The sequence below is a fragment of the Ursus americanus genome, chromosome 34 (genome assembly GCF_024610735.1).
Source record: "Ursus americanus isolate L20-20 chromosome 34, mUrsAme1.1.p, whole genome shotgun sequence".
NCBI lineage: Eukaryota > Metazoa > Chordata > Mammalia > Carnivora > Ursidae > Ursus > Ursus americanus.
In genome coordinates this window covers 5,789,191-5,815,093 of record NC_142160.1, presented here as the reverse complement: position 1 = coordinate 5,815,093, position 25,903 = coordinate 5,789,191, and the positions used below count along the sequence as shown (strand labels likewise).

General features: G+C 36.9%; 1 protein-coding gene and 1 pseudogene across 1 annotated transcript; one reads left to right on the top strand and one right to left on the bottom strand.

Annotated features, from left to right (window-relative positions):
* Positions 1-38: 38 nt before the first annotated feature.
* Positions 39-19,041, top strand: LOC148107163 (26S proteasome regulatory subunit 10B pseudogene; annotated as a pseudogene).
* INSL6 (insulin like 6) lies at positions 16,801-25,903 on the bottom strand. The gene is made up of 2 exons (XM_045772547.2): positions 25,624-25,903; positions 16,801-17,159 (listed from the first exon to the last, which is right to left on the bottom strand). Exons 1-2 carry the CDS (start codon positions 25,901-25,903, stop codon positions 16,801-16,803), a joined length of 639 nt encoding a protein of 212 aa, XP_045628503.2.

Below are 25,903 nucleotides of genomic sequence, written 5' to 3'. Positions count from 1 at the left end.
ATTTTTTAAGAAGTGGTTCCTAAGATTGTTAACAACTAATATGCTCCTTATGAACATCGCTGTATCCACTACAGTTCTGGCATTTAAATGATTTCTAATGAAAGCTTTTTTTTCTAATTTTCAGTATAACTTATTATAGATCTTTCGGTTTGCTGTATTAGAATAAATAACAACAGTAAGTATAAGTCAGCAGGATTATCCAAACAAACGACTAGGTTATATGTGATAAGCTTCCTTTTATTTAAGAAAAAAAATATCCGTGTATGGATCTGAGAAAATACTTGGCATTTACTCATCTATTTGGGTTGGCTGTACTTAATTTCACGATAATTATTAGCACTAAGTGTTTCATGATGCTGACAGAAACATTTGGAGAGATTTCAGAATGACAAAGAATAGAATTTAAAAACTTTCATATTAATCAAATTCATGTAATATGCATACCAGATAACCTTTAACTTTTAATATGAATCAAACTTTTAGTACAATGCACATTATATCCTAAATATTAAAATATTTAATTTTGTAATCTTACCAATTTTGTTTTACTTTATCACAGTATGTTGTTTTTTAGATTAAGAAGAAGTTAATTTCTATTGTACTTACGCCATATGGGATTGCTTGGTTGGTGCAGACCCTAAAATACTGCTCTTTTTCAGCCTTCCAAATTTATAAGGAAATGCCTTATCTCCAGCTGAAACACCAGTCTTTATAAATATAGTTGTAAAAGTTGTTAATGATCATTATTCCATCATAAGTCCTTTTTGCCTAGCAAATTGCCTGGCATCTTACTTTTAAAAGTAACTGTAGCAGGTTTATAATATAAGAGCATTAAAAGAGCTTTAAGAGTCCCTATTCAGCTACCCATATTCTTAGACTTTGTAAATGGTTTTAATTTTAATACTTGCCTAGGAAGCACGCCTTTACATGCTATTTATTGGGGTCAAGCAGGTCAGCTTGGAGCAGTGTGAATAGAAGCTTAGCTTTTAGATCTGTTTGTAAACAACAAGAAACAGAGCAAAGACGGCATAGCAGGTATTACAGAAGCAGCAGGCAGCTGAGAAGGCAAATTATCAGTTGCAGATGATAAGACAGTATCAGAACAAGTACTAGAAACACAAAGGAAAGTATGCAATGGAAAGATTTTTTGATCAATTATCCTTTCAAAAACAGTTGTATACATAGATGAAAATGTTTAGATGCTTTTCACAGAAAAAATAATTAAGTGGATAGTATTTTTAATGAGTAAGTTTAGGTTTTTTTTATCTTTTTTATTTTTTAGTTTAAGTTCTTTGAGTTTTTAATTTTTTAAAAAAATATTTTATTCATTTAAGAGAGATAGAGAGAGAATCATCAGGGGAGGGGGCAGAGGGAGAGGGAGAAGCAGACTCCCAGCTGAGCAGGAGCCTGATGAATGTGGGATTCAGTCCCAGGACCCCAGGATCTGACCTGAGCCGAAGGCAGACGCTTAACCGGCTGAGCCACCCAGGCGTCCCAGTTTAGGTTCTTTTAAATGCTTGGAGTATATATGAATCCTAGAGTATGAATTTTCTAGTAGCATGAAGTATAAGATTCTGAGTCAGAATTTATTTACTGAAATTGAAAGTATTAGAGATTAAAGAAATCGTAGTAAAGAAAATGGATACAAAATGAGAAAGACGAATCTAACACTCAAGGCACTCAATTATGAAAATATCTATTTGAAATTTTCTTTTTTGACTACTTAAAATACACATATGCTTTCTTCTGCATAATAGTTTTGTTGAACGTTGCTGTAGCAATGAATCTTTATAGCTATCCCAAATTTTAAGTATATTAAAACAAAATTTATTATTTTTTAGTAGCATTTTTGACCCCTCGATTTTTGTTTGGAGGAAAAGTAAAAAGAAAATTGTTTGCAAAATCAAAGACTTCGCTTTGATTCTTAGGAACAAATAACTGAATTCACTAACACTTTTAATCTGCATAACCAAGGTGTCTCGGCCCTTGATGTGCAAACTGCTGGGTGGCTCAAAGCTAAATGACATATCGGAAGTGGTTTGTGTTAAATATTTGCACTTACTACTATTCAGAAAGCATTTTAAAAACAAAATAACAGTCACTATTTCCCATAAATTCTGCCAGAAGTTTTCTCTCTTTTTAAAAAATGTTTTATTTTATTTTTTATTTTTTGAAGATTTTTATTTAGTTATTTGTCAGAGTGAGCACAGGTAGGGGGAGGAGCAGGCAGAGGGAGAGGCAGCTTCCCCGCTGAGCAAGGGGCCTGATGTGGAACTCGATCTCAGGACCCTGAGATCATGACCTGAGCCAAAAGCAGATGCTTAACCACCTGAGCCAACCAGGCGTCCAGTCCATGTTTCCATCAGTAATTTTGAGGATAATTTGTATCTCCCGGTATCATTTTTTTTCCTTTCTGTTAGTGCAGTTTGTTGAATAGGTGTTCTTGATAATATGAGTAAAGGTATTGTTGACAATGAAAACTGAAACTGAATTTTACCTTTTTATTGAAGGACTTGGAAAAATGTTGAAATCTAGAACTCTGAATGCACCATTGTAAATTCTTTAAGAGGCCCCATTTATTTCTAAAACTATTATTATGGAGGAAGAATTTTTCAAAAATTGGGACTATTGTAGAGGACAGTTCTTTTCCTAAAAATGGTTTGTAAATCTGAGACCTAAGAAACAGTGAGTATATATTACTTTTTTACTTTAAATTTACTTATTTTAAATTTATTTTTAATTTACTATAATAAGTGTGTAAGATTACCATACAAATAACTCAATCAAATGCCAAAAGTACTTCGGCTCTAGTAATTACCTAGGTCATTTTCTTATAGTTCTCCAGCTTGCCATTTAACAGTCACATTCTTAGTGGAATTCTTTCTCCTCTCTTAAAAAAAAAAAAAAAAAAAAAGACTATATCCTCATTGTATATCACTTCAGATCTTCCTACATAAGTATTCACTTATCAGTACTAACATTGCAAGCTACCTTCTCCTTTGAAGTTGCATCAGGTAGTTCATGTTAATAGTTGTATTAGGGAAGCCATTACCTCTTAAGTATCTTGATAAAATCCTAAATCCCACTCATGTATCAAGAATAAAGAAGAGTAGATAAACTAGTTATGGATATAGGCAAAGGAATCCTGGATAACCTTATGTGAGGGTGAATCCTGATGGTATATCAACTTAGAATTCCCTGTTAAATAAACATTCAAACAAAACTAAGAGAAAAAAAAATTTAATTATGTTGCAGCTCTGAGAAGATTATCCCTAATCATGGTGTTTGGGGGATCTTAGTTTGGTGTGGCCCCAAACAATCTCAGATATAAAGGACCCGTAAGAAGGTATTTTGGGCCTGGACTTAGTATGAGAGTTAGAGTTGCATATACCACTTCTCTTTAGAACATGTTTTTTCAAGAGCTATCACCTCTAAGAGGATTAATACTGGTATTTGGGGGATGAAAAATCTTACTCTTTTTAAGTATAAAGCACAGAAATACATGCAGCACATGAACAGATATGCAGTGCTTTTAAAATTTCATGATGGAGAAGATGAGGGAGAAAATGGCTAAAAAGTTCCCCGGGGAGGGGAAAAGAGAAATAATACAAAGACAGTTGAGAAACATTGCTCTAGAAGGTACTCTTATGGACATGGGCCAAACCAGCACTACCTCAAAAACGACCTCAGGAAAGGGAAGATATGTCAGTGTCAGAACAGCTGAGCATATGAGATCTTTAAGCAAATATTCCAAATAGTGTATCTGAATTAAGAATTAGATGACATATAATCTTTCTAAAAAGTCATCTAATTTTAACCTCTCTAGAATTTAATGGTTTTTCCTTAACAGATATAAAAATTGGGTCTTCTTCAGTGGAGATAAATCCCTGAGTACCATTTTGTTGTCTTGTTTTTACATTTCACAATAAATAAGATTTAATAATCCTCTCAAAAAACTTAACAAGGTATTTTGATAATATGCAACATATTAACAATTTGTTTCTTGGTCAGACAAGGAGATAATAAAGTACTTTTTGATATTAAAACCATGTCCTGTTATTGTATATTAAAGTCAAAAATAAAATTTCTACACAGAAAAAGGAAAGAAACAAGCAATGCCAAGTAAAGATCATATTTATTCTATGAAATTTACCCAGAAGACAAAGTACACATTTTTGACTGAAAAATGCTACAGTTTTTGGTTTGGTTTGGTAGCCATCCTATTGGGTGTGAAGTGGTACAGCAACCTGGTTTTGATTTGCATTTCACTAATGATGAATGATGTTGGGCATCTTTTCACGTGCAATTTATTGGCCATTTGTGTATCTTTGGGGAAATGACTATTTAAGTCCTTTGCCCATTTTAAAATTGAGTTTTGTGTTAAGTTATAGGAGTTCTTTGTATTCTGGATATTAACCCCTCATCAGGTATATAATTTACAAGTATTTTTTCCCATTCAGTGGGTTACCATTTTACTCTGTTGATTTGTGTCCTATGAAGAACAAAAGTTTTCAATTTTGATGTATTCCAATTTATCTCTTCTTTTGGTATCATATCCAAGAAATCATTGCCAAATCCAGTGTCGTGAAGCTTTTTCCCTATGTTTGCTTCCAAGTATTTTATAGCTTTGGCCCTTAACATTTTATGTCTTCAATCCATTTTGAGTTAATTTTTTCATATGGTGTGAGGTAAGGGTTCAACTTCATTTTTTTGCATGTCGATTTGCAGTTTTCCCAGCAACATTTGTGGAAGAGTGTCCTTTCCCCACTGAATGATCTTGGGGCACCCATGTTGAGAAATCATTTGACCATGTATGTGAGAGTTTATTTCTGTTTTATTCCAATAGTCTATATGTTTTTCTTTATGCCAGGACCATACTGTATTGATTATTAGTAGTTTTTATAGTTAAGTTTTGAAATCAGGAAGTGTGAGCCCTGCAACTTTGTTGTTCTTTTTCAAAATTGTTTTGGCTTTTTGGTGTCCCTTGAGATCCATATGAATTTTAAAATGGGTTTTTCTATTTCTGCAAAAGATAGATTTTTGATAGGGATTACATTAAATCTGTGTATCATTTTGGTACCCTCTTTGTGGATTATCTCATTTTATCCCTACACTTGGTAGGTACTATTATTTTTCTCATTTTAAGTGTGTGGAAACTGAAGTTTAGCAATATACAATAAATTCCAAGCCCCATGTTTAGAAGGAAGAAATGCTGCAGTTTGAACAAAGCCAGAGTTCATAACCGTTTCACTATGTTGCCTTTCACCGCTTTGGCAGCACAGCTTTAAAGCAGCAATACACTTAGATAAGCTTTCTGCAGTGATCCATGGTTATATCGCCCAGGTGGCAAGATGACAAAATCATTTCAGTTCCCAGTAGAAACCATTTGAATATATTTTTAGCTGTGTTGCTACACATTCTACGCCCCAAACAAAAGAATTTAAGTGGACAACAATTTGATAAAAGTATAGAAAGTAACTCTTTGTGGAAGGAGCAGTATAAAAGACAATACTGCATTTTCCTAGATGATGAGAGAAAGTTGAGTGTAAATGAATTTTTTAAAAAGTTTGGACTGGATGAGCTTTGCCTTTGAGAGTACTCTGCCAAAAGACCAGGAAGTATTATTTAAATCGTACACTTTCAAGTCTAGACATATCTTTGGTTGCTTGAGGAACTGAACCATGTTTTCCAAAGTCACCATAATATTTGCTACATGAAGGAGGATTACTGGAGTGTGAGGAAAGAATCAGAGATTTAGATGAAACCATTTTGTAGCTGGGGAAGCTAAATCCAAAGCTGTTACCTTAACTTGCCCATGTCACAGACCTGGTCAGGAGCAAAGCCAGACAAGAGCCCAGGACTTGTGACTTTGATGCTTTTTATACTCAATGTGCTGAATTACCTTATTTTTAAAGAAACGTGCCAAGGTTGTAAACAAACCATAAACTATGTATTTAATCTTTTAACAGATCTTTTTTTGAGGACCTACAATGAACAAGGCACTATGCTGAACATTGTTGGTGAAAAAAATGTTCAGATGTATCCTCAAGGGATTTTTAATTGAGAAGGGACCAACAAGTATCTTTAGCATTAAAAAGACAACTTGCAAATATATCTAGGGAAAAACCCCAGAACAGTAAGTAGCAGCACATCTCTAAAAGGATGTTTCCTCTGATGAATTTGCAGTACAGGGATATCAGCGGTAGGTAAAAAATGAAGCCGCATCAGTTATGTATATAGTATAGCAAATAGATATTTAATATATTTGAATCAAATCAATAATCTGGAAAGTGTTAACCTACAACCAAGTTTGCAAAAGTATTTTTGTATCGTGGTGAATGATCAGAGAATTAGACCAAGTAAAGCCATATGTAAGAACTATTCACAGCTAGCAGTTCAGAACTCTGAGGCAGAACTTACCATATTTTCTGCAGAAAACAGCCTCCCTTCCTAATGTACTTAGTCATAATAATGACACCACAATTCCCTTAAGTCGTCAGAACTCAGAACCCCTGAGTAAAAACCTTTGATTATTTTTTTTTATCTCTTGCACTCTTTCCATTTTTCCTTCTCACTGCCTCCTTCACCAGTCTCTTCCTTTGTACTCCCTTATAACTTCATGTCTAGACTATCGTAATAACCTACTTAGTCTTCCTATCTTCTCTCAGTCCTACATGTCACTGTCAGGTCATTCTTCCCATAACAAAGTTTTATTTTTTTTTTAATTTTTTTAAAGATTATATTTTATTTATTTACTTGACAGAGAGACAGCCAGCAAGAGAGGGAACACAAGCAGGGGGAGTGGGAGTGGAAGAAGCAGGCTCCCAGCAGAGGAGCCTGATGTGGGGCTCAGTCCCAGGACTCTGGAATCACGCCCTGAGCCAAAGGCAGACGCTTAACGACTGAGCCACCCAGGCGCCCCAGTAACAAAGTTTTAACCGTTACCACTTTTCTGCTCCAGCCTCCCCATTTCCTATAGCATGGAGTCTATCACCTCAGACTGTCACCAGAGGCAAAGCCATATTTTAACATCAAAAGGGAATCTGATGTAGGGCTTGCCCTATTGGCTGGTGAGGAAGAAAGTACTTCCCTCCCCACCCTTTTTAAAGACACTATCCTTTGACCACCTTTCCACTTCTCTCCTGGTATTATTTTCACACTGCTTTCACTAGCATCTTTTTTTCTTTTTAAAAAATTTTTATTTAAGTTCAGTTTAGTTAACATATAGTATATTAGCAATTTCAGGGGTAGAATTTAGTGATTTATCAGTTGCATACAACACCCAGTGCTCATTACATCCAAGTGTGTCCTCCTTAATGCCCATCACCCAGTTACCCCATCGCCCCACCCATCTCCCCTCATGCAACCCTCAGTGTGTTTCCTACAGTTAAGAGTCTCTTATGGTTTGCCTCCCTTTGTTTTCATCTTATTTTTCCTTCCCTTCTGCTATGTTCATTTGTTTTGTTTCTTAAATTCCACATATGAGTGAAATCATATGGTATTTGTCTTTCTCTGACTTAATTTTGCTTAGCATAATACCCTCTAGTTCCAGCCACGTCATTCCAATTGCAAGATTTCATTCTTTTTGATGGCTGAGTAACATCCCTTTGTGTTTATATATCACATCTTCTTTATCCATTCATCAGTTGGTGGACATCTGGGCTCTTTCCATATTTGGGCTATTGTGGACATTGCTTCTATAAACATTGGGGTGCATGTGAACCTTTGAGTCACTATGATTGTATCCTTTGGATAAATACCTAGAAGTGCAGTTGCTAGGTGATAGGGTAGTTCTATTTTTGACTTTTTGAGAACCTCCATAGTTTGCATTCCCACCAACAGTGTAAGAAGGTTCCCCTTTCTTCCCCTCCTTGCCAACACCTGTTGTATCCGGAGTTGTTCATTTTAACCATTCTGACTGGTGTGAGATAGTATCTCATTGTGGTTTTGATTTGTATTTCCCTGACGTCAAGTGATGTTGAGCATTTTTTTTCATGTGTGTGTTGGCCATTTGGATGTCTTCATTGGAGAAGTGTCTGTTCATGTCTTTTGCCCATTTCTTGACTGAATTTTTTGGGTTTTGGGTATTGAGTTTGGAAAGTTCTTTATAGATTTTGGGTACTAGCTTTTTATCTGATAAGACATTTACAAATATCTTTTCCCATTCTGTTGGTTGTCTTTTGGCTTTGTAGACTGTTTCCTTTGCTGTGCAAAAGCTTTTTATCTTGATGAAATCCCAATAGTTCATTTTTGCCCCTGTTTCTCTTGCCTTTAGAGATGTGTCTAGCAAGAAGTTGCTGCAGCCAAGGTCAAAGAGGTTGCTGTGTGTGTTCTCCTCTAGGATTTTGATGGATTCCAGTCTCACATTTAGGTCTTTCATCCATTTTGAGTCTATTTTTGTGTGTGGTGTAAGAAAGTGGTTCAGTTTCATTCATCTGTCTGTGGCTGTCCAATTTTCCCAACACCATTTGTTGAAGAGACTGTCTTTTTTCCATTGGATATTCTTTCCTCCTTTGTTTTTTTTTTTTTTTTAAAGATTTTATTTATTTATTCGACAGAGATAGAGACAGCCAGAGAGAGAGGGAACACAAGCAGGGGGAGTGGGAGAGGAAGAAGCAGGCTCATAGCAGAGGAGCCTGATGTGGGGCTCGATCCCACAACGCAGGGATCACGCCCTGAGCCAAAGGCAGACACTTAACCGCTGTGCCACCCAGGCACCCCTCTTTCCTCCTTTGTTGAAGATTACTTGGCCATAGAGTTAAGGGTCCATTTCTGGGTTCTCTATTCTGTTATGTGTCTGTCTCTGTGCCAGAATCATACTGTCTTGTTTGATTACAGCTTTGTAATACAGCTTGAGGTCTGAAATTGTGATGCTTTCAGCTTTGGTTTTCTTTTTCAACATTCCTTTGGCTATTAGGAGTCTTTTTCTGGTTCCATACAAATTTTAGGATTGTTTGTTCCAGCTCTGCGAAAAGTGCTTGATGGTATTTTGATAGGGATTGCTATGAATGTGTAGATTTCTTTGGGTAGCAGACATTTTAGCAATGTTTGTTCTTCAAATCCATGAGCATGGATTGTTTTCCATTTCTTTGTGTTTTCCTCAATTTCATTCATAAGTGTTTTACAATTTTCAGAGTACAGATCTTCGCTTTGGTTAGGTTTATTCCTAGGTTATCTTACGGTTTTTGGTGCAGTTGTAAATGGGATCAGTTCCTTGATTTCTCTTTCTTCTGGCTCATTGTTAGTATATAGAAATGCACCTGACTTCTGTGCGCTGATTTTACATCCTATGACTTTGCTGAATTCCTGTATCAGTTCTAGCAATTTTTTGGTGGAACCTTTCAGGTTTTCTACATAGAGTATCATGTCGTCTGCGAAGAGTGAAATTTTGACTTCTTTGCCAATTTGAATGCCTTTTTTCCCTTTTTGTTGTCTGATTGCTGAGGCTAGGACTTCAAGTACTATGTTGAACAACAGTTTTACCATATTCTTAACAACCGTTATGTCAACATACTTTAAATTATTGAAAAAGTACCACGTTTCAGGAGAATTATGCCCAGGAGGGATAACTCTCTCTCTGCTCCCCTTATAAACCAGGCTTCTGTCTGTCATTCCAAGACCTTCAACATGTGTTCCAAACTGCCTTACCTAGATTTGTTTCTTCTTACTCCTCAACAGTAACTTTCCAATCCAGCCAAACTGGTTTATTCACCACTCATTCCCTAAAAGTGTCTTGTATTAGACTAGAGAGTTATGGATAGAAATGGAAAGAAGTAGAAACAGATCCAACTGATGGATTGGATGGGAGGGGTGACAGAAAAGAACAAATCAAGGATGTTTCCTTGGTTTTGGTTTGATGGGTGAGCTATTTACTTATGGAGGAGGAAGGAGTTTAGACAGAATTCCATTTGGGACATGTTGAGATGCCTATTATATTTCTAAGTAGAGATGTCACATAGGTAATCATTTAAAATAACGGATATAGTTAAGGTAACTTAAGGAAGTGTTTTTAGAGAACGGAAGCAAATAGAGGATCAGGTTCTGAGACAATCTAACATTTAGAGGTTAGATAGAGGATGAGTCAGCAAAGAAAGACAGAGTGGTCAGTGAAAGAGGAAAACAAGCAGAGTGGAGTTTCATGAAAGCAAGAGAAATGTGTTTTAAGTGGGAAAACGTGGTCAGTCTTTTTTTTTTTTTTTTTCAAGAGAGGGGTGGGGAGGGGCAGAGGGAAAGAGAGAATCTTTAGCAAGGGGCCTCCATCTCACACCCCTGAGATCATGACCCGAGCTGAAATCAAGAGTCAGATGCTTCGCTGAGCCACCCAGGTGCCCCATGGTCAGTCATTTTGAATGTTATTTACTGAAGCACCGAGTAATAGGAGTTTTGTTCACTCACCATTGTAATTGGCCTTAGTGAACTGATGGTACATTCAGTATAGGTGGAGGACAGCTTCCAGACTGGATTGGACTGAAGAGGTTATAAGGTTGGTAAGGAATTAAAGACAGTAAGTGTAGATTACCATTTGAGAAGTTTTGCCATGAAGGGGAACAGGAAAATAAAGTGATAGTGGGCAAGAAAATAAGATTCTTGGTTTTTATTTGGGAGATATTACATCAAGTTTATATGCTGATGGAGTGAGCCATAAAGAAAGAGAAAGACTGATGGGGGTGCAAATTATAAAGGGAGGAAAATTTTGAATGGGATCCAGAGCACAAGAGAGAAATGAGTCTTTAATACGTCAGGGACACTTCTCCACCCGAGGGAAGATTGTACAAGGCGGTAAATATAGGTTTGTAGATTTGGTAGTAGAAACATGAGAGCATTTTCCTGTGATTAACTGTGTATTCTACTGAAGTTTGAAGTGAAACTACTAACCAAAACTGGTAATTTCATGGTACACCCATGTCTGGTTTGATTACTATATTTTTTCAAAGATGTATTTATTTATTTTAGAGAGAGCATGTGCACGGGAGTTTGGGGGGTGCAGAGGGAGAGAATCTCAAGCAGGCTTCCTGCTGAGTGTGGAGCCCGATACGGGGCTCAATCTCACAATCCCTGAGATCGTGACCTGAGCTGCAGTCACGAGTCAGACACTTAACTGACTGAGCCGCCCAGGCGCTGCTCTTCTTTCTTTTTGATTACCTTGAAAGATAATTGGGATGAGCAGAGCCATCCATCCCTCGCCTTCCAGTGCTGCTGTCCTTCATTCTATTTCTCCCACCCCAATGGCCATGGCCATTCTTGGCATTTCCTATGAGTGATGGTATCTCATCATGGCAGACCATAGACATAATGAGGTTCAAGGCTATCACAAGAAAAGATGGTGGAACACAAGAAGATCAACAACTATCTTAAATAGTTAAGGGAACTTAAAAGGAGTTACCAGTCAGTATGAATAGCCTGAAAATGATCCAAAGGACATACAATCACCCAAATCTTGGCAAACTGGGTGAAGTACCTAAGAAGTTAACTGAAGAAAAATTCATTGTTAAATGAACCAAGATATGTTGTTTGTTGTCATTGTCAGCTTGAAAAAATTAAGCTGAAGTCAGGAACAAGAGTTGTTTTGTTTGTGATTACATTGATATTTGCCAAGATCCACTGGTTTACAGCATGTCTCATAAGGACCTAGGGAATATTTCTTCTTGTGACGTGGAGGGGTTATCAGAACGGATCAGAGAATTCAGAGACTGTAGAACTACCTCTTACAAACCTAGAATTATTTCAGCTTAGGGATATCTACAAAAGGCTGTTTGTTATATGGGCCAACAGTTAAGGAAAACACTAATAGCAAGAGCTGCTGTTAGCCAGCTGGAATGCGAATTTCTTAGTATCCAATTCTATTGTAGACAAGTACATGGATGAAAGTGCACATTTGATCAGAGAAATGTTTACACCAAGAATCATCAGTCATGCATCATTTTTATGGATTAAAAAAAGATGCCATTGGTGGATACTGGTTTCCTAGAAGTACTTCAGCTGATGGATTCAGAGAACTTTATGCAGTTACACAAATGGATGGATATGATCCTCTGCACAGTTAAAATAATCATGACGACAAACAAGTACAGTGGATCCTGCTTTGGTGTCTCCAGATAAATAGAAAAGATTCACATTAATTTATTTATAAGCAAGGTTAGATATCTCGAAAATCTATGGAGGCACCATTACAAAGCATTTACAAAGCCTTCAGATGGCTCTAATGGAGCAGACCTGAAAAATGTTTGCACTGAACCAGGCATATTTACAATTCATGCTGATCATGAGTTTGTAGTACAGAAAGACTTCATGAAAGCAATCAGAAGTAGCTGATTTTAAGTAGCTAGGGTCTAAATTAGACTACAAACCGGATTTCTAAGAAGCTAGAATATAAAGTGAACTACAGATTTTTGATGGCTGCATGACACATTGGCTTAATGTAAAAATCGGTTGAAAATGTATGCAATGGCAATAATCTTATTAAATGTGTATGAATAAATTTAAAACAAAATAATAAAAATATGTGGTTCGTAATAGATGTAGAAGTAAAAGGATATAGCACAAATAGAAGAAAAGACAAGACGGGGAGTTAAGTATACTGCTGACAAGGTCTTAAACTGCTTGTGAAGTGATACTATTTGAAGGTAATCTGTGATAAAGATGCATATTGTAAACTCTAGGGTAACCACTAAATATCAAAATTAAAAATTAAGAGAAATAGCTAACAGCTAACTAATAGAAGTGATAAAATGGAATTATTAAAGAAAAGTCAACCCAATAGAATGCAAGGAGAAAAAAGAACAGAAATCAAATAGGACAAATAAAAAATAGCAGGAACATAATAGATTTAAACCCAAACCATATTGATAATTATATTAATCAATTATCTAAACATTCCAAAAAGATATATGTTGTCAAATGTAATGAAAATGCAAGAACGAAGTACATGCTGTTCACAAGGAACCAACTTGAAATATAAAGATGAAGATACTTTTTTAGCCAAAAGTAAAAGAGTGGAAAAATCATATATAATGGAAATGCTAATCAGTAAGTTGGGAGTGGCTGTATTAATATCAGGAATATTACCAATGATAAAGGGAGACCTAATAACCAAAAGCAATTCATGCCATGCACCTAGTATCAGCATTTTGAAATACATGAAATATAAATAACCTAAAAGGATAAATAGACAAATACACAATTCCAGACATTTCAACACTTCTACTAATTGACAGAACAAGAAGAACACAAGATCAGTAAATACATAGAACATTGCAATCAGCCAACTTGACCTAATTGACATTTACAGAACACTCCACCAAACAACAGCAGAATATATACATTCATGTCAAGTACAGATAAAATAATCATCAAGATGAAACATATGCTGGGCCATAAAACAATTCTCAAGAAATTTTAAAAGATTGATATTCTTCTCTGTCAACAGCATAATTTATGAAGACCTCTTACAATTCATTAATTAAACTAAAAACAGGCAAAAGATTTGTACAAACACAAAAGAAGATGCATGAATGAAAAATAAGCATATGAAAAGAGGCTCAACATCATTAGTCATGAGGAAATGCAAATTAAAACCACAGTAAGCTAGCACAACACTCACGAGAATAGCTAAAATTAAAAAGACTATGTCAAGATATATGTAAGTCAGGATTCACATAGTCTTTTTCACTTTATGGCTAAGTATATTCGAAAGCCAGATTTGTAAAAAACATAAACATAAAAATTTGAAAGACTGATAATACTAAGTGTTGGTGAAAAGATGGAGCAACTGGATCTCAGAAAAAGCACTTGACAATTTCTTATGAAGTTAAATATACACTTATATGCCACAGCATTGCCACTCCTACATGTTTATGCAAGAGAAATAAAAACATGCTCACAGTAAAACTTGTACATGAGTGTTCATAGCAGCCTTATTCCTAATACAATGGGATGCTATGCAAAAAGCGAAAGGAACAAAGTACTGATGCAACAATACTGATGTATCTCAGAAAACTTATGCTGAGTGAAATGAGCCAGACCTAAGAGTATGTACTGTAGGACTCCATTTATATTAAATTTTACAAAAGGAAAGACATCCATAATGATAACGGTAATCTGGGCCTGGATTGACTTGCAAATGGGCAAGCCATAACTAATCATTTAGAGTTTCCTTTTAAGATGAAATTGTTTACCACCATCCTTGCCCTAAAACAATTCAAAACCACTTTCTGAAACACTGTCAGGGGCTTTATCATTCAAGCCCACCCAAGAAAACAGAAACCACATCAGGTATTTTAACAGTAAATTTAATATAAAATGTTAGACTTGCATTAGAGGACTGAAAAAGAAAAAAGTCAAATAGTAAGATAACACAAATTAAAAACAAAAACGAAAAACTACAACTTTAGGAAGCAGCTACCATGCCTACACAAAGGAAAGAATTTGAGGTTATCAAAACCTAGAAGCTTGGAGGAAGGGCACTATGGAGCTGGGAGCAGATCTCTGCCTGCCCAGCTGGTGCTGGTACTGCGGGAGCTTGGGGGAGGGCCCCCCAGAGATGGGACTCAGACCTTTGAGGAAGGGGCATCAGACACCTGGGATTGGTATTTCTGAGGGAAGGGGATGAAGCTGGTTGTGGAAGTTGAGGACAAAACAAGCAAAGCTGTCACTACCAGTAGGCAGAAATGCTGTTGGGTGATGCTGAAAGAAACAGGGAGCAAGAGGGGAAGGGTCCTCTCTAGTGCCCCACTGGCAGAATCTAACAGGAAGCCAGCTGGTAAAGGAAAAGTGTGGTTTACAGGATCCAAGTCTCAGCATCACAAAGCAGAATAAAGAACAGGAGATTTAGGGCTGGAAGCCAATACAGAAGTCAAAACAAAGGCCAAATAAATGGCCTGAGCTCCAAACAAAAATATGTGGATAATTTCTGTTCATGATTTTATTGACATCAGGAGTATTGAACAAGATGCTAGGATTAAATCTTGATCCAGCTCTATCACTAACTGGCAAGTAACTGAACATAAAGGAGACTCAATAAGGTGCTTAATATCAAAGTATCTCAGCTTTCTTTCATTTTTTCCTGCTTCAGGATTGCTCTAAGGAGTCCATAAGAAAAATGTGAGTGTTCTATGCAAATGCACAAAATCATTGTTAGCACAATTATAAATATTAAAGGATAGGCATTAAACCAAAAAACAAATTAATATATACCCTAACATACAAATTATTGAAGTGTGTAGGGAAGTATTCAGCTATGCAAATAGCACACTTGGTTAATCTCATGCTTTTTTTTTTTAAGAGTGGGGAGAGGGAGAATCTCAAGCAGGCTCCACACCCAGCATGGGTCTCGATTTCACAACACTGAGATGATGACCTCAGCTGAAATCAAAAGTTGGATGCTTAACTGACTGAGCCACCCAGGTGCCCCAATCTCATGCCTTTCTAATTTTGACTTTTGATGTGTGTATATCAGTAAACTAATAAACTGTATTTTTATTTTTAAACTACAGGGACAAACCTATAATTCAAAGCGGGCTCAAGTGCACTGCTGCATTCTAGCCTAAGCACAGGCAGTTCTTAGTGGTGCGTTTCCATCTACCACGAAACCGTGATGTAATCTGTCATTTTGTATCTAGGCAGGCGGCTCCCCATATTTAGAAAGACAACTGAATGTAGACTACCCAGGAACTGGTAAAAAAGTTCAGACATATTTATTAAGGCATTTTAAGTGTATACGATAATAGATACATGTGAAAAAGAACCTTTGTCCTAAGAAATAACAGCGCCAAATAGGAATAAAAGTTTTAATTGTAAAGAACATTACAGTACATATTTGAGAAAGAAACTAGAGAAAGATTTCAAATGATGCTTACCTCCTATCAATGGTGGAAAGTAAGAATTCCACTTTGAATTCTTTGGAATAAGTTTTTCTCTAATTTGTACCATTAAAAATATTTCACATGTGGACAGAAAGTGGAAAAATACACCACGAACTTAGTGTTACAACATCTTATTGAGTTGAAATATGCAGGCACATAAGTCATAGGATTTTGACAGTATTCCATAGGACTATTACCAGTGGTTCTCGACCTTTAACCGACTTCAGAATGAGCTGGAGGGCCTGTAACAACGCAGATCACTGAGCCCCACACCCAGGGTTTCTGATTCAGCAAGTCTGGGTGGACTTGAGAACTGCATTTCTAACAAGTTCCCAGGTGCTGCTGACACTGCTAGCTAGGTCAGCACTCTATTCTGACGAGCCAAAACAGAGTATCACATTATATCAGTACCTTCAAAGCAGTGTATCTTGGAGAGATTTTGCAAGTTAGAGACATTCCCTGAACTCTCTTTAAGTCCTCAGTAGAAACAGAAGATTTCTGACCAGTTACTAAAATAAAACTCAAGGAATTAAAAGAGTACGTACTATCACAGTATAAGGGCTCCTACTAGGAGTGGTAGCTGGTTAGTTATTTTTAAGATGGTGGGACAGACTCACTGGCATACTGGAGTGAGCTTAATAGTCACCGGGCATTAGTCTGTGTGTCATAGAGATGGAATGCAGAACATACCATAATCTATTTAAATGCAGCCTGAGAGAGTTCCAAGCACCTCCAGTAACATCTTCAAATATAAAAATATATGAAAAATTGGGGTTAACAAAATTACCAAAGATTCCTATTATTACCGTAAAGTATTGCTAAGTACCTGCAAATACTTTCAGATGGTGTTCACAGCAAAGAACCTACAAGGACAATTACCAAAAATAAAGTAAAATAAATATATTAAGCTTTTATTAAGTTAGTATAATTCCTATGATGGTTAGTATATCTCAGTCACAAATGATGGGACTTGTTTCTGTAAGTTTTTATATTCAACATATGGAAAACATGCGATGCTGAGTTCTTCTATTGTACATCCTTTAAGACAACACTTTTCTGAGTATCCTCTGCGTTTTCTTTGGGGATGATTCCCCCAAAACACATTGCGTAAGGTTTTAATTTTGTTTGTATCTTTCTTCTGAAATTCTGAAATTTCATGAATATACTGATTGGTATCTTGTGATGAGGAAAATTCTCTTGTCTTATCAGGTGGCAAGTTGGCCCTTATATATCTATACTCAGGCAGTGGTGACATCTCCAAACTGTTAATCGCTTCTTCCTCAGAGGCAGAAGTAGAGACTGTTGAGAGACAAGAAAAAAATCCTACTTTATTAAAATCTTCCTTTAGATGAAAAGTTAATCATAATACTAGAATACTAAAGTCCACTAATTATTTTTTTTAAGATTTATTTATTTATTTGAGAGAGAGAGAGCATGAGCATACCAGCGTGGGGAGGGGCAGAGGGAGAGGGAGAGAATCTCAAGCAGACTCCGTGCTGAGTGCGGAGCCTGATGCAGGGCTTGATCTCACAATGCTGAGATCATGACCAGAGCAGAAACCAAGAGTTGGAAGCTCAACCGATTGTGCCACCCAGGGGCCCCTAAAGTCTGCTAATTATTAAAAAACAAGTAATTACATTTTGAATAATAAAATGGTTTTCAAAAGCAATGTATATATCTTAACTAAAATGGTTTTAAGTAGTGTTTTCCTATAAAAAAGCTTAAAAATTTTTGCACATTTTTTATGCAAAGACATTTTTTATTGAGATATCATTCACATGTCATAAAATTCAGTATTTTAAAGCATACAATTCAGTGTTTTTTAGTATATTCACAAGGTTATGCAACCATCACCACTATCTAATTCCAGAACATTGGTGTCAGCCCCAAGAGAAGCCCCATACCCGTGAACAGTCATTCCTGTTTCCCTCTTCCTCCAGCCTCGGGCAACCACTGACTTACTTTTCATTTCTAAGTATTTGCCTATTTTGGAAATGAAATCATACCACACACATGTGGCCATTTATATCTGATTTCTTTCACATATCTATGTTGTAGCATGTATCAGCATTTTATTCCTTTTATGCCTGAATAGTTTTCCATTGTATGGATATATCACATTTTGTTGATACATTTATCAGTTGATGGACATTTGGGTTGTTTCTACCTTTTGGCTATTATGAATAGTGCTGCTGTGAATATTCACATACAAGTTTTTGTGTGAAAATATGTCTGTAATTTTCTTGGGTATAAATCTAGTAGTAGAACTGCCAGATCTTAAGGTTAATTTGTTTAATTTTCTGAGAAACCATTTTCCACAGTGACTACATCATTTTATAGTCCCACCATTGATATATTAGGATTTGAGTTGCTCCACACCCTCATTAACACTTGAGTTTTCCATTTTTGATCATGGCCATCCTAGTGGATGGGAGGTGATATCCCACTGTGGTTTTGATTTGCATTTACCTACTGACAAATGATGTTGAGCATCTCTTTGTGTGCTTATTGTAGATCCTCTTTGTAGAAATGTCTATTCAAATCCTTTGCCCATTTCTACTTGGGTTACAGTAGTCCCCCCTTATTGGCAGTTTCTCTTTCCCTGCTGTCTGTTCCCTGCAGTCAACTCTGGTCTGGAAGCAGATGATCCCCCTTCTGACAGAACATCAGACGGTCAGTAGTAGCCTAATGCTATGTCACAATGACTATGTTATTAACCTCACTTCATCTCAGCACATAGGCATTTTATTATTTCACATCACCACAAGAAGGGTGAGGACAGATAACATATTTTGAGAGACAGAGAACACATTCATGTAACTTTTATTACAGTGTATTATTATAATTGTTATATTTTATTATTGTTGATATCTTACTGTGCCTTATTTATAAATTAACCTTTATTGTAGGTATGCATGTATAGGAAAAAACAACATATGCAAGGTTTGGTACTTACTATCCCTGGTTTCAGGTATCCACGAGGGGTCTTGAAGTATATACCCTGCAGATAAGGGGGAACTACTGTATTTGTCTTTTTTTGCATATTTTATAACCATTTTGTTGTTGAATTATGAAGAGTTGAAGAAGTGGCGATATGCTCAATGAACTGACTGCTGTTACACTGCTCTTAACTTATTCAGTATTACTGGAAAGAAATTAAAATAAATTCAGAAGGTAATTACTTGGAGGCTTTTTGGATTTCCGTCATTGCCCTTGCCTATCTACTGTCCCTTCTAGGAGGATACATTTGCCTGTAACCACTGCTATAGAGCCAGCCCTTAGACAGCCATGCTCTGAACTATAAGACCACCCTACAGCCACAGTTGAACCGTGACTACAGGTTGTTACTACCTGACCCCAAAGAAATCAATGTACTATGGTGGCCAACAATCCATGCCATGTGAAAACATGAGTTGGCCCAATCAATGTCCTCTCTCTGAAGATAGAACTAAGAAGTGGTGAGAAACAGAACTGAAAGGGTACTATGAAGCTTGTCATGACAAGCTAAAGTCATAAAGAAACATATATTGGAGGAGAAAAGATTCAGAGAGGGAGAGAAAAAGAGAGAAGGTAGTTTTTAAAGCTGATGTGATTCCTCAGGCTTTCCAGAGACTTTCAAAGTTCTTTCCTAGATCTTGTTTCTGTAATAGCTATATCCCCCACCATTTTTTCTCGAAATTATTTAGGTGAATCCCTGTACCTTGTAGTTAGAGTCCTTTTAGAACACTATTTACTAACTTTGTATTTAAAATGTGTAAGCTGAATTGTGGAACATTAACACTTTAGGATAGATATTAAAGATACTGAATACTAAGTCATCTAAGACAGATATAAATATGTGATGAATTAAGATGTGTCATAATTAATAGAGTACACGGGAAAAAGTAAATTAGACTGTGCAGGCAAATTGAAAAAAGAGCTTCCTGTTGGGATGTGCCATGTTCTGTTACTCAAAGGGTAAAAAAAGACAATAAAAAGGAAACTTTTACATGAATGAAGGCAGCTAAAGACCAATTAATGAAAACTATATGTCAAACTGGGGAGGTAGAGAGAAACAAGCTCTACTCACCAGAAAACAGGAAAGGTTAAACATGAGCATTCAGATCTATGAATTTGAAAAAGAACAACAAAGAGGACCCACAGTAGTAAGAAGGTAAGAAATCAGTGAAATACAGAACCAAAACACTATAAATGTTTAGAAACCCAAAACTTGGTTCTTTAAAAGGATTAATAAAATAAATACAACCCTAGCCAGACTAATCAAGAAAGAAGAGATGAAAAGGAACAACAAAAAAGAACAACAAATAAAACTGAGTATTTAAAATAAATGAATATTATGAGTGTTATATATTTAAAAATCAAGATGAAATGGATGAATCCTTAGAAAAATACAAGATGCCTTTATTGGCACAGAAAATTTAAAAAGACAGACATAGATGATTTTAGAGGTAGGGTCTACCTGCTTTTCAAGAACAGTAAGTTCTAATCACATACAGGTTGTTCCAAGAAAAGAGGAAAAGAGCAAAAGCTGCCCAGCATATTTTATGAACCTAGTATATTCTTTATTCCAAAACTAGGTAAGAACAATATGATTTAAAAAAAAAACACTCATGTGAGCCCATTTACTTATAAATGTTTATTTGGAAGTCCTAAAAAAGATATTAGTTAACTGAATCCATAAACATATTTTACAAATATATTAAGAAAGTGTTTATTCCAAAAATGCAAAGATAGGTCAAGATGCCCAAATCTATCAGTCCAATTTACCACATGACTAGATTCCCATACTCTCAATCGGGTTTGCTTTCTACTTTATAAGAAAATGAAAGCAATCATAAGAGAACTTGCATTTGGGCCCTTCACTATTTTTTTTTATTCTTTTAACATCTGTACCCATACATTCTGCCTTCCTACCTATTTACATAGGTGAACTATTCACTCTAAAGCCAGTTCCTCCATTTAGGGACCATATCTCTTCTCCTCTTGCCGACTCCAGGGCATCACTCCAGCAATGCTCTCTATACCCTTCATCATCAACTCTTCACTCCTATAAGCAAAAAAATGTTATTTCTCCCACTTAAAAAAAAGCCAAAACCACTCCTCTTGGCCCTGTTTACCTTGCCAGTTACCATCCTGCTTGTTTTCTCCCCTCTGTAGCAAAACTCCTTGACTGTTTTCTAGTACTGATTAATTCCTCTTCTCTCCTTCTGCCTTGAACCCTCTCTAATCAGGCTTATGTTCCATCGCTGCCCCAAAACTTCTCTTTTCAAGGTCACGAATGATCTCTATATTACTAAACTGAACAACCAATTCTCATCTTATCTGACTCATCAGAAACATTCCTTCTTGATACACTTTCTTAACTTCGTTTCTAGGACACCACCTTCTTCCCACCTGTCTATTTGTTTCTTTTCTATCTGCTTTGCAATACTTCCTCCAACTGTTAAATGCTGATGTCTCCCGGGGCTCAGTCCTTGGCACTCCTCTCTATGTATACTTCTCTTGGTGATCTCATCCAGTCTTATGGCTCCGACAATCATCTATACACCTACGACTCCTAAATTCCTATCTTTAAGTGAGATTATTTCCATAACCCAGATTCACATATATCCTTCTTCCTACTCATCGTCTCCACTTCAGTGTCTCAAACTCAACATGTTCAAAACTCCATCCGAGTTTATCAGACCTCAGTTGATAGAAACCCTATCCTTCCAGATGTTTAAAGCAAAAACTTTGGGATCACATTAAAAATATATATTAGAATCATTTTTGACTTCTCTTTTTTCTCATATTTCACATAAAATCTGTCCAAATATATCTGGAATAAAACAATTTCCACTACCACCACTGCTCCTGTCTCATCCGGCTGCTATCACCTCTACTACCGCACCCCCAGAGCAAGCTTCCGCTTCTGCTCTTGCCTCCCTATAGCTTGTCCTCAATGCAGTAGCCAGAGTGATGCCTTTAAAATGTCAATTAATGTCACTCCCGGCTCCACGCACATGTGCTATCTTGGTCTCTCTCTCTCTCTAAAAAATAAATCTTTGAAAAATACCATTTATGTATATCTTAAAAAATCATGCACAGGAAAAAAATGCACAATCTGCCAAAAAACAAAAAATAAAAACACATAATAAACACTTTGGAATTGTTGCCTATGAGAGGAGAACAGGAGTAGAAAAAGGAGATATGTGAAGACTAATCATATTTTTTTTTAAGATTTTATTTATGTGAGAGAGAGAACAAGCAGGGGGAGGGGCAGAGGGAAAGGGAAAAGCAGACTCCCCACTGAGCAGGGAGCCCAATGTGGGACTCGATCCCAGGACCCTGAGTTCATGACTTGAGCCGAAGGCAGATGCTTAACTGAGCCACCCAGCGGCCCCAAGACTAATCATCTTCTAACACACTGTGTAATGTACTTATGCTTACTATCTATCTTCACTATTCTATAAGCTTCAGGAGGGCAGAAGTCTTCACTGCTACCTGAGTAAAACTCTTCACTCTTATACTCCAAGCACCAAGAAAAATACCCAGCATGTGATAGGCATTCAAATTTTGCTGAATTAATATATAAAGAAAGGGGTCCTGCATAGCCCATTTGTGATAACGATATCTAAAAAACAAGAATAGATGTGTAGGGAATATGACTGATCCAACTGGAATAGGGGTTATGGATTATGAAAAGCTGGTGATGAAGCATTAATGATTTCACCTGGCACTAAGAGCTAGGAAGCACCATACTCAGCCAGAATTTAGAAATATAATGGGGTAGGTCTTGGAGACATAGCCCATATCCTTAAGGATCCACTATCAAGAAGCACACAATTTCAGATTCAAGTTATATATGAGTAGTTCTGAAAAACATTTTAAAATATCAGTGCACTAAACTATCTTTTCCTGTGTCAGACTCAAATAGATAATCAGAAGATTAAAATTGTTGATAATTGACTTGATCTAACATAGAAATGTATCTTGCTAGTACAAGCTAATAAAAGTTAACTTTTCAGCCACATTCAAATGAAAAAGAAATGGCATAATTATATATTCTATATTGAGAACATGTACCTCTTCTCTATGACTTCTAATTATTCATTGGAAATTAACAGGATATATTGAATGTTATCTTTCCCTATAGGTCAATAATTTTTTAATTAATTTTTTTAAAGATTTTATTTATTTAATTGAGAGAGAGGAGAGAGTGAGTACAAGTGGGGTAGGGGTGCAGAGGGAGAGGCAGACTGTCGCTGAGCAGGGAGGCTGAGGCAGGTTCCATCCCAGGACTCTGAGATCATGACCTGAGCCAAAGGCAGACACCTAACCAAATAACCCACCCAGGTGCCACTAGGTCAATAATTTTTAAAAATTTACCACAAATACATATTGATAACTTAAATCCATTTTTCATTCTTCCACACATTGTAAAACGACTATGGCTTTATGGCCACATGACATTTCCACTTTAGAAAACTGTCCTTTACATAGTTGCCACAGTAACATGTTTCATTGGTATGACAATTCTAGAATGCTGTAAGATACATTTTTATTTCCTACAAATCTTGTTTCACTGCAGCTCTCTCCTCATTGAATTAATGACACTTATCTCTCCAGGGAAGTGTGAATAACACCTAAAGCAAAGCAGTCATTAATCAGCTCTGAGTTTCAGTTTATGTGCTACTGAAGCAAGCACAGCTTTGAGTTTTAAAGTTGGTTCTTATAAAAATTAATAGTCTCCAGAGCAGGCTTTGTTGAGAAAAGGGATTCTAGGCTCTTTTTAAATAACAAACTCAAGCTTGGATGTCTGAATGTAAAATTTTGACTACGGTATAGGTAGTGAGAGCAGCATCAGGTCTCTCTGGGAGCTTGCAAAAACGAAGACGCTCAGGGCCCCACCCACTGAATCACAACCTGTACATTAACAGTATTCCCCAGGTGAATCATATGCACATGAAAGTGTGAGAATCGCTGAAATAAAGTACAAGTGGATGACTGGGGGGAGACGCTTCTTCCATTATAAAAGCAAAATAAAGTAAGTTTATATGTAGGTAGGTTTGATGGTAGAAAATGATCAAGAATCAGTCTGATGGTTTCCATTCTTTGTCTTTCAAAGTTTTCATTCCCTTAGCAGCAATAGAAGAATGGAGTAAGTTCCATTCATTCATTGGTTCATTTAGTAAGTTAAAATGAGTGCCTATAATGTGGGAGGCAATTTTAGTTTGTCTCCGTCATCTACATCGGGTGTTTTTTGGCATGATAGTCCACTCCTTTCCTTAATTTCAGAAATCTTGCCTCTTGCAAAATTTGTCCAAATCAAATTAAAGTAATTGAATGACTTTAAAATACAATAATTTCAATGACACTATGCTATGGACAGCCTATAGAAAGTGCATTTTCTTTTAAAATGACAAACCATGTTGGTACTAAAATGTAAATATACAGTTAGAAGGTAACAATGAATCTGAAACAGGAATATTCTTCCTAAAGACTGCTTAAAAGCATTAAGTATACATTCAATATATATTAAGCAATACTGTGTTCTAGGCCTTCTGCAAGGCGTTTCAGATAAAAACATGCATGAAATAGAGGCGCCTGGGTGGCTCAGTCGTTAGGCATCTGCCTTCGGCTCAGGGCGTGATCCCGGTGTTCCGGGATCCCGCCCCCGCATCGGGCTCCTCCCCTGGGAGCCTGCTTTCTTCCTCTCCCACTCCCCCTGCTTGTGTTCCCTTTCTCGCTGGCTGTCTCTCTGTCAAATAACTAAATAAAAAATATTTTAAAAAAATACATGCATGAAATAAGCCCTATAATATGGTCTGGTATACAGGACTGGCCTTAAGGGAGAGACTTTTTGCGCACACAGACCCAGCACTGAGGAGGACCTTGCATTTTCTTTAACGCTCTGTTGTCAAGTCTTGAAATTCTCAAAAATTTCATCTTGTAAGTGAAGTGTTAAGTACATGAGCTTTTAAGTGAAATCTGTTGGGAGAATAGACCATGTGTATGAGCAGAGGAGATAACATACAAAGAAAGGGGGGGAGGAAGCTTTATATTTTAGTACCTTTATTGGCCCTTTCCTGCTTTTGAACAAGGGGCCCTGCATTTTTGTTCCGCACCTGGGTTGGGCCAATTATGTGGCTGGTCCTGATGATGGTCAAGTAGATCTATCTATGTGTTAGATATTGTGGTAGACAGAATGGAGTGAGTAGCTATGAAGGGGTCAGTGGTGACTTCACAGGGAAAATGAAACCTCAGAGGCTCCGAAGGACAAAGTGGGGTTTGCCAGGTGACAAGTGAACTCAGATGGTTAAGGGTCTGCCTTCTGCTCAGGTCATGATCCCAGGGTCCTGAGATCCAGCCCCACATTCCTCTCCCTGCTCAGCGGGGAGTCTGTTTCTCCTCCCACTCCTTGGGTCCTGCTCCCCCTGCTCATGCTCTCTCTTTGTCTCTCTCTCTGAAATAAATAAAATATTTAAAACAAACAAAAACAGCAACAAAAACAAGTGTACTCCAGAAAAGGAAAGCTAAGGAAGAAGCCGCATTCTTACATAAATGTATACATTTATATGTGTACACTTATTTCGTCTAGGTTTTTTAAAAAAGCTTCATTGAGGTTTTCCCTATCCGCGATATATCGGCTTATAAAAATTCTTATTTATCTGTGTACTAGGCACAAATTCCATTTCCTGGGGAAACTCACCATCTGGCACAGCAGATTGGGGTAAAAGAAAGTACAAGGATGAGCAAACATGCCTTCGGTTTATGTTTTTACCTGGGTTAGTGCCTCTCGCCCAAGCCGGGAAAGTGGTTTGGGAGCTTTCCAACCGGTCTGGGATGAAGGTTTCAATCTCGTTGTCCTGGGGAAACAGTGGCGGCATGGGGGTTTCCTCTTCGAAGTAGCTCCAATTGACATTGCCACAGAGTTTTACTATTTCCTTCAGGAGGTGCCTGCCGCACAGCCTCCTGGCTCTGCTGATTTCGCTCAGCTCAAGGGAGAACCGAACTAACAGGAGCCCCAGCGACAGCAGACACACGCAGAGGAGCCGCGGCAT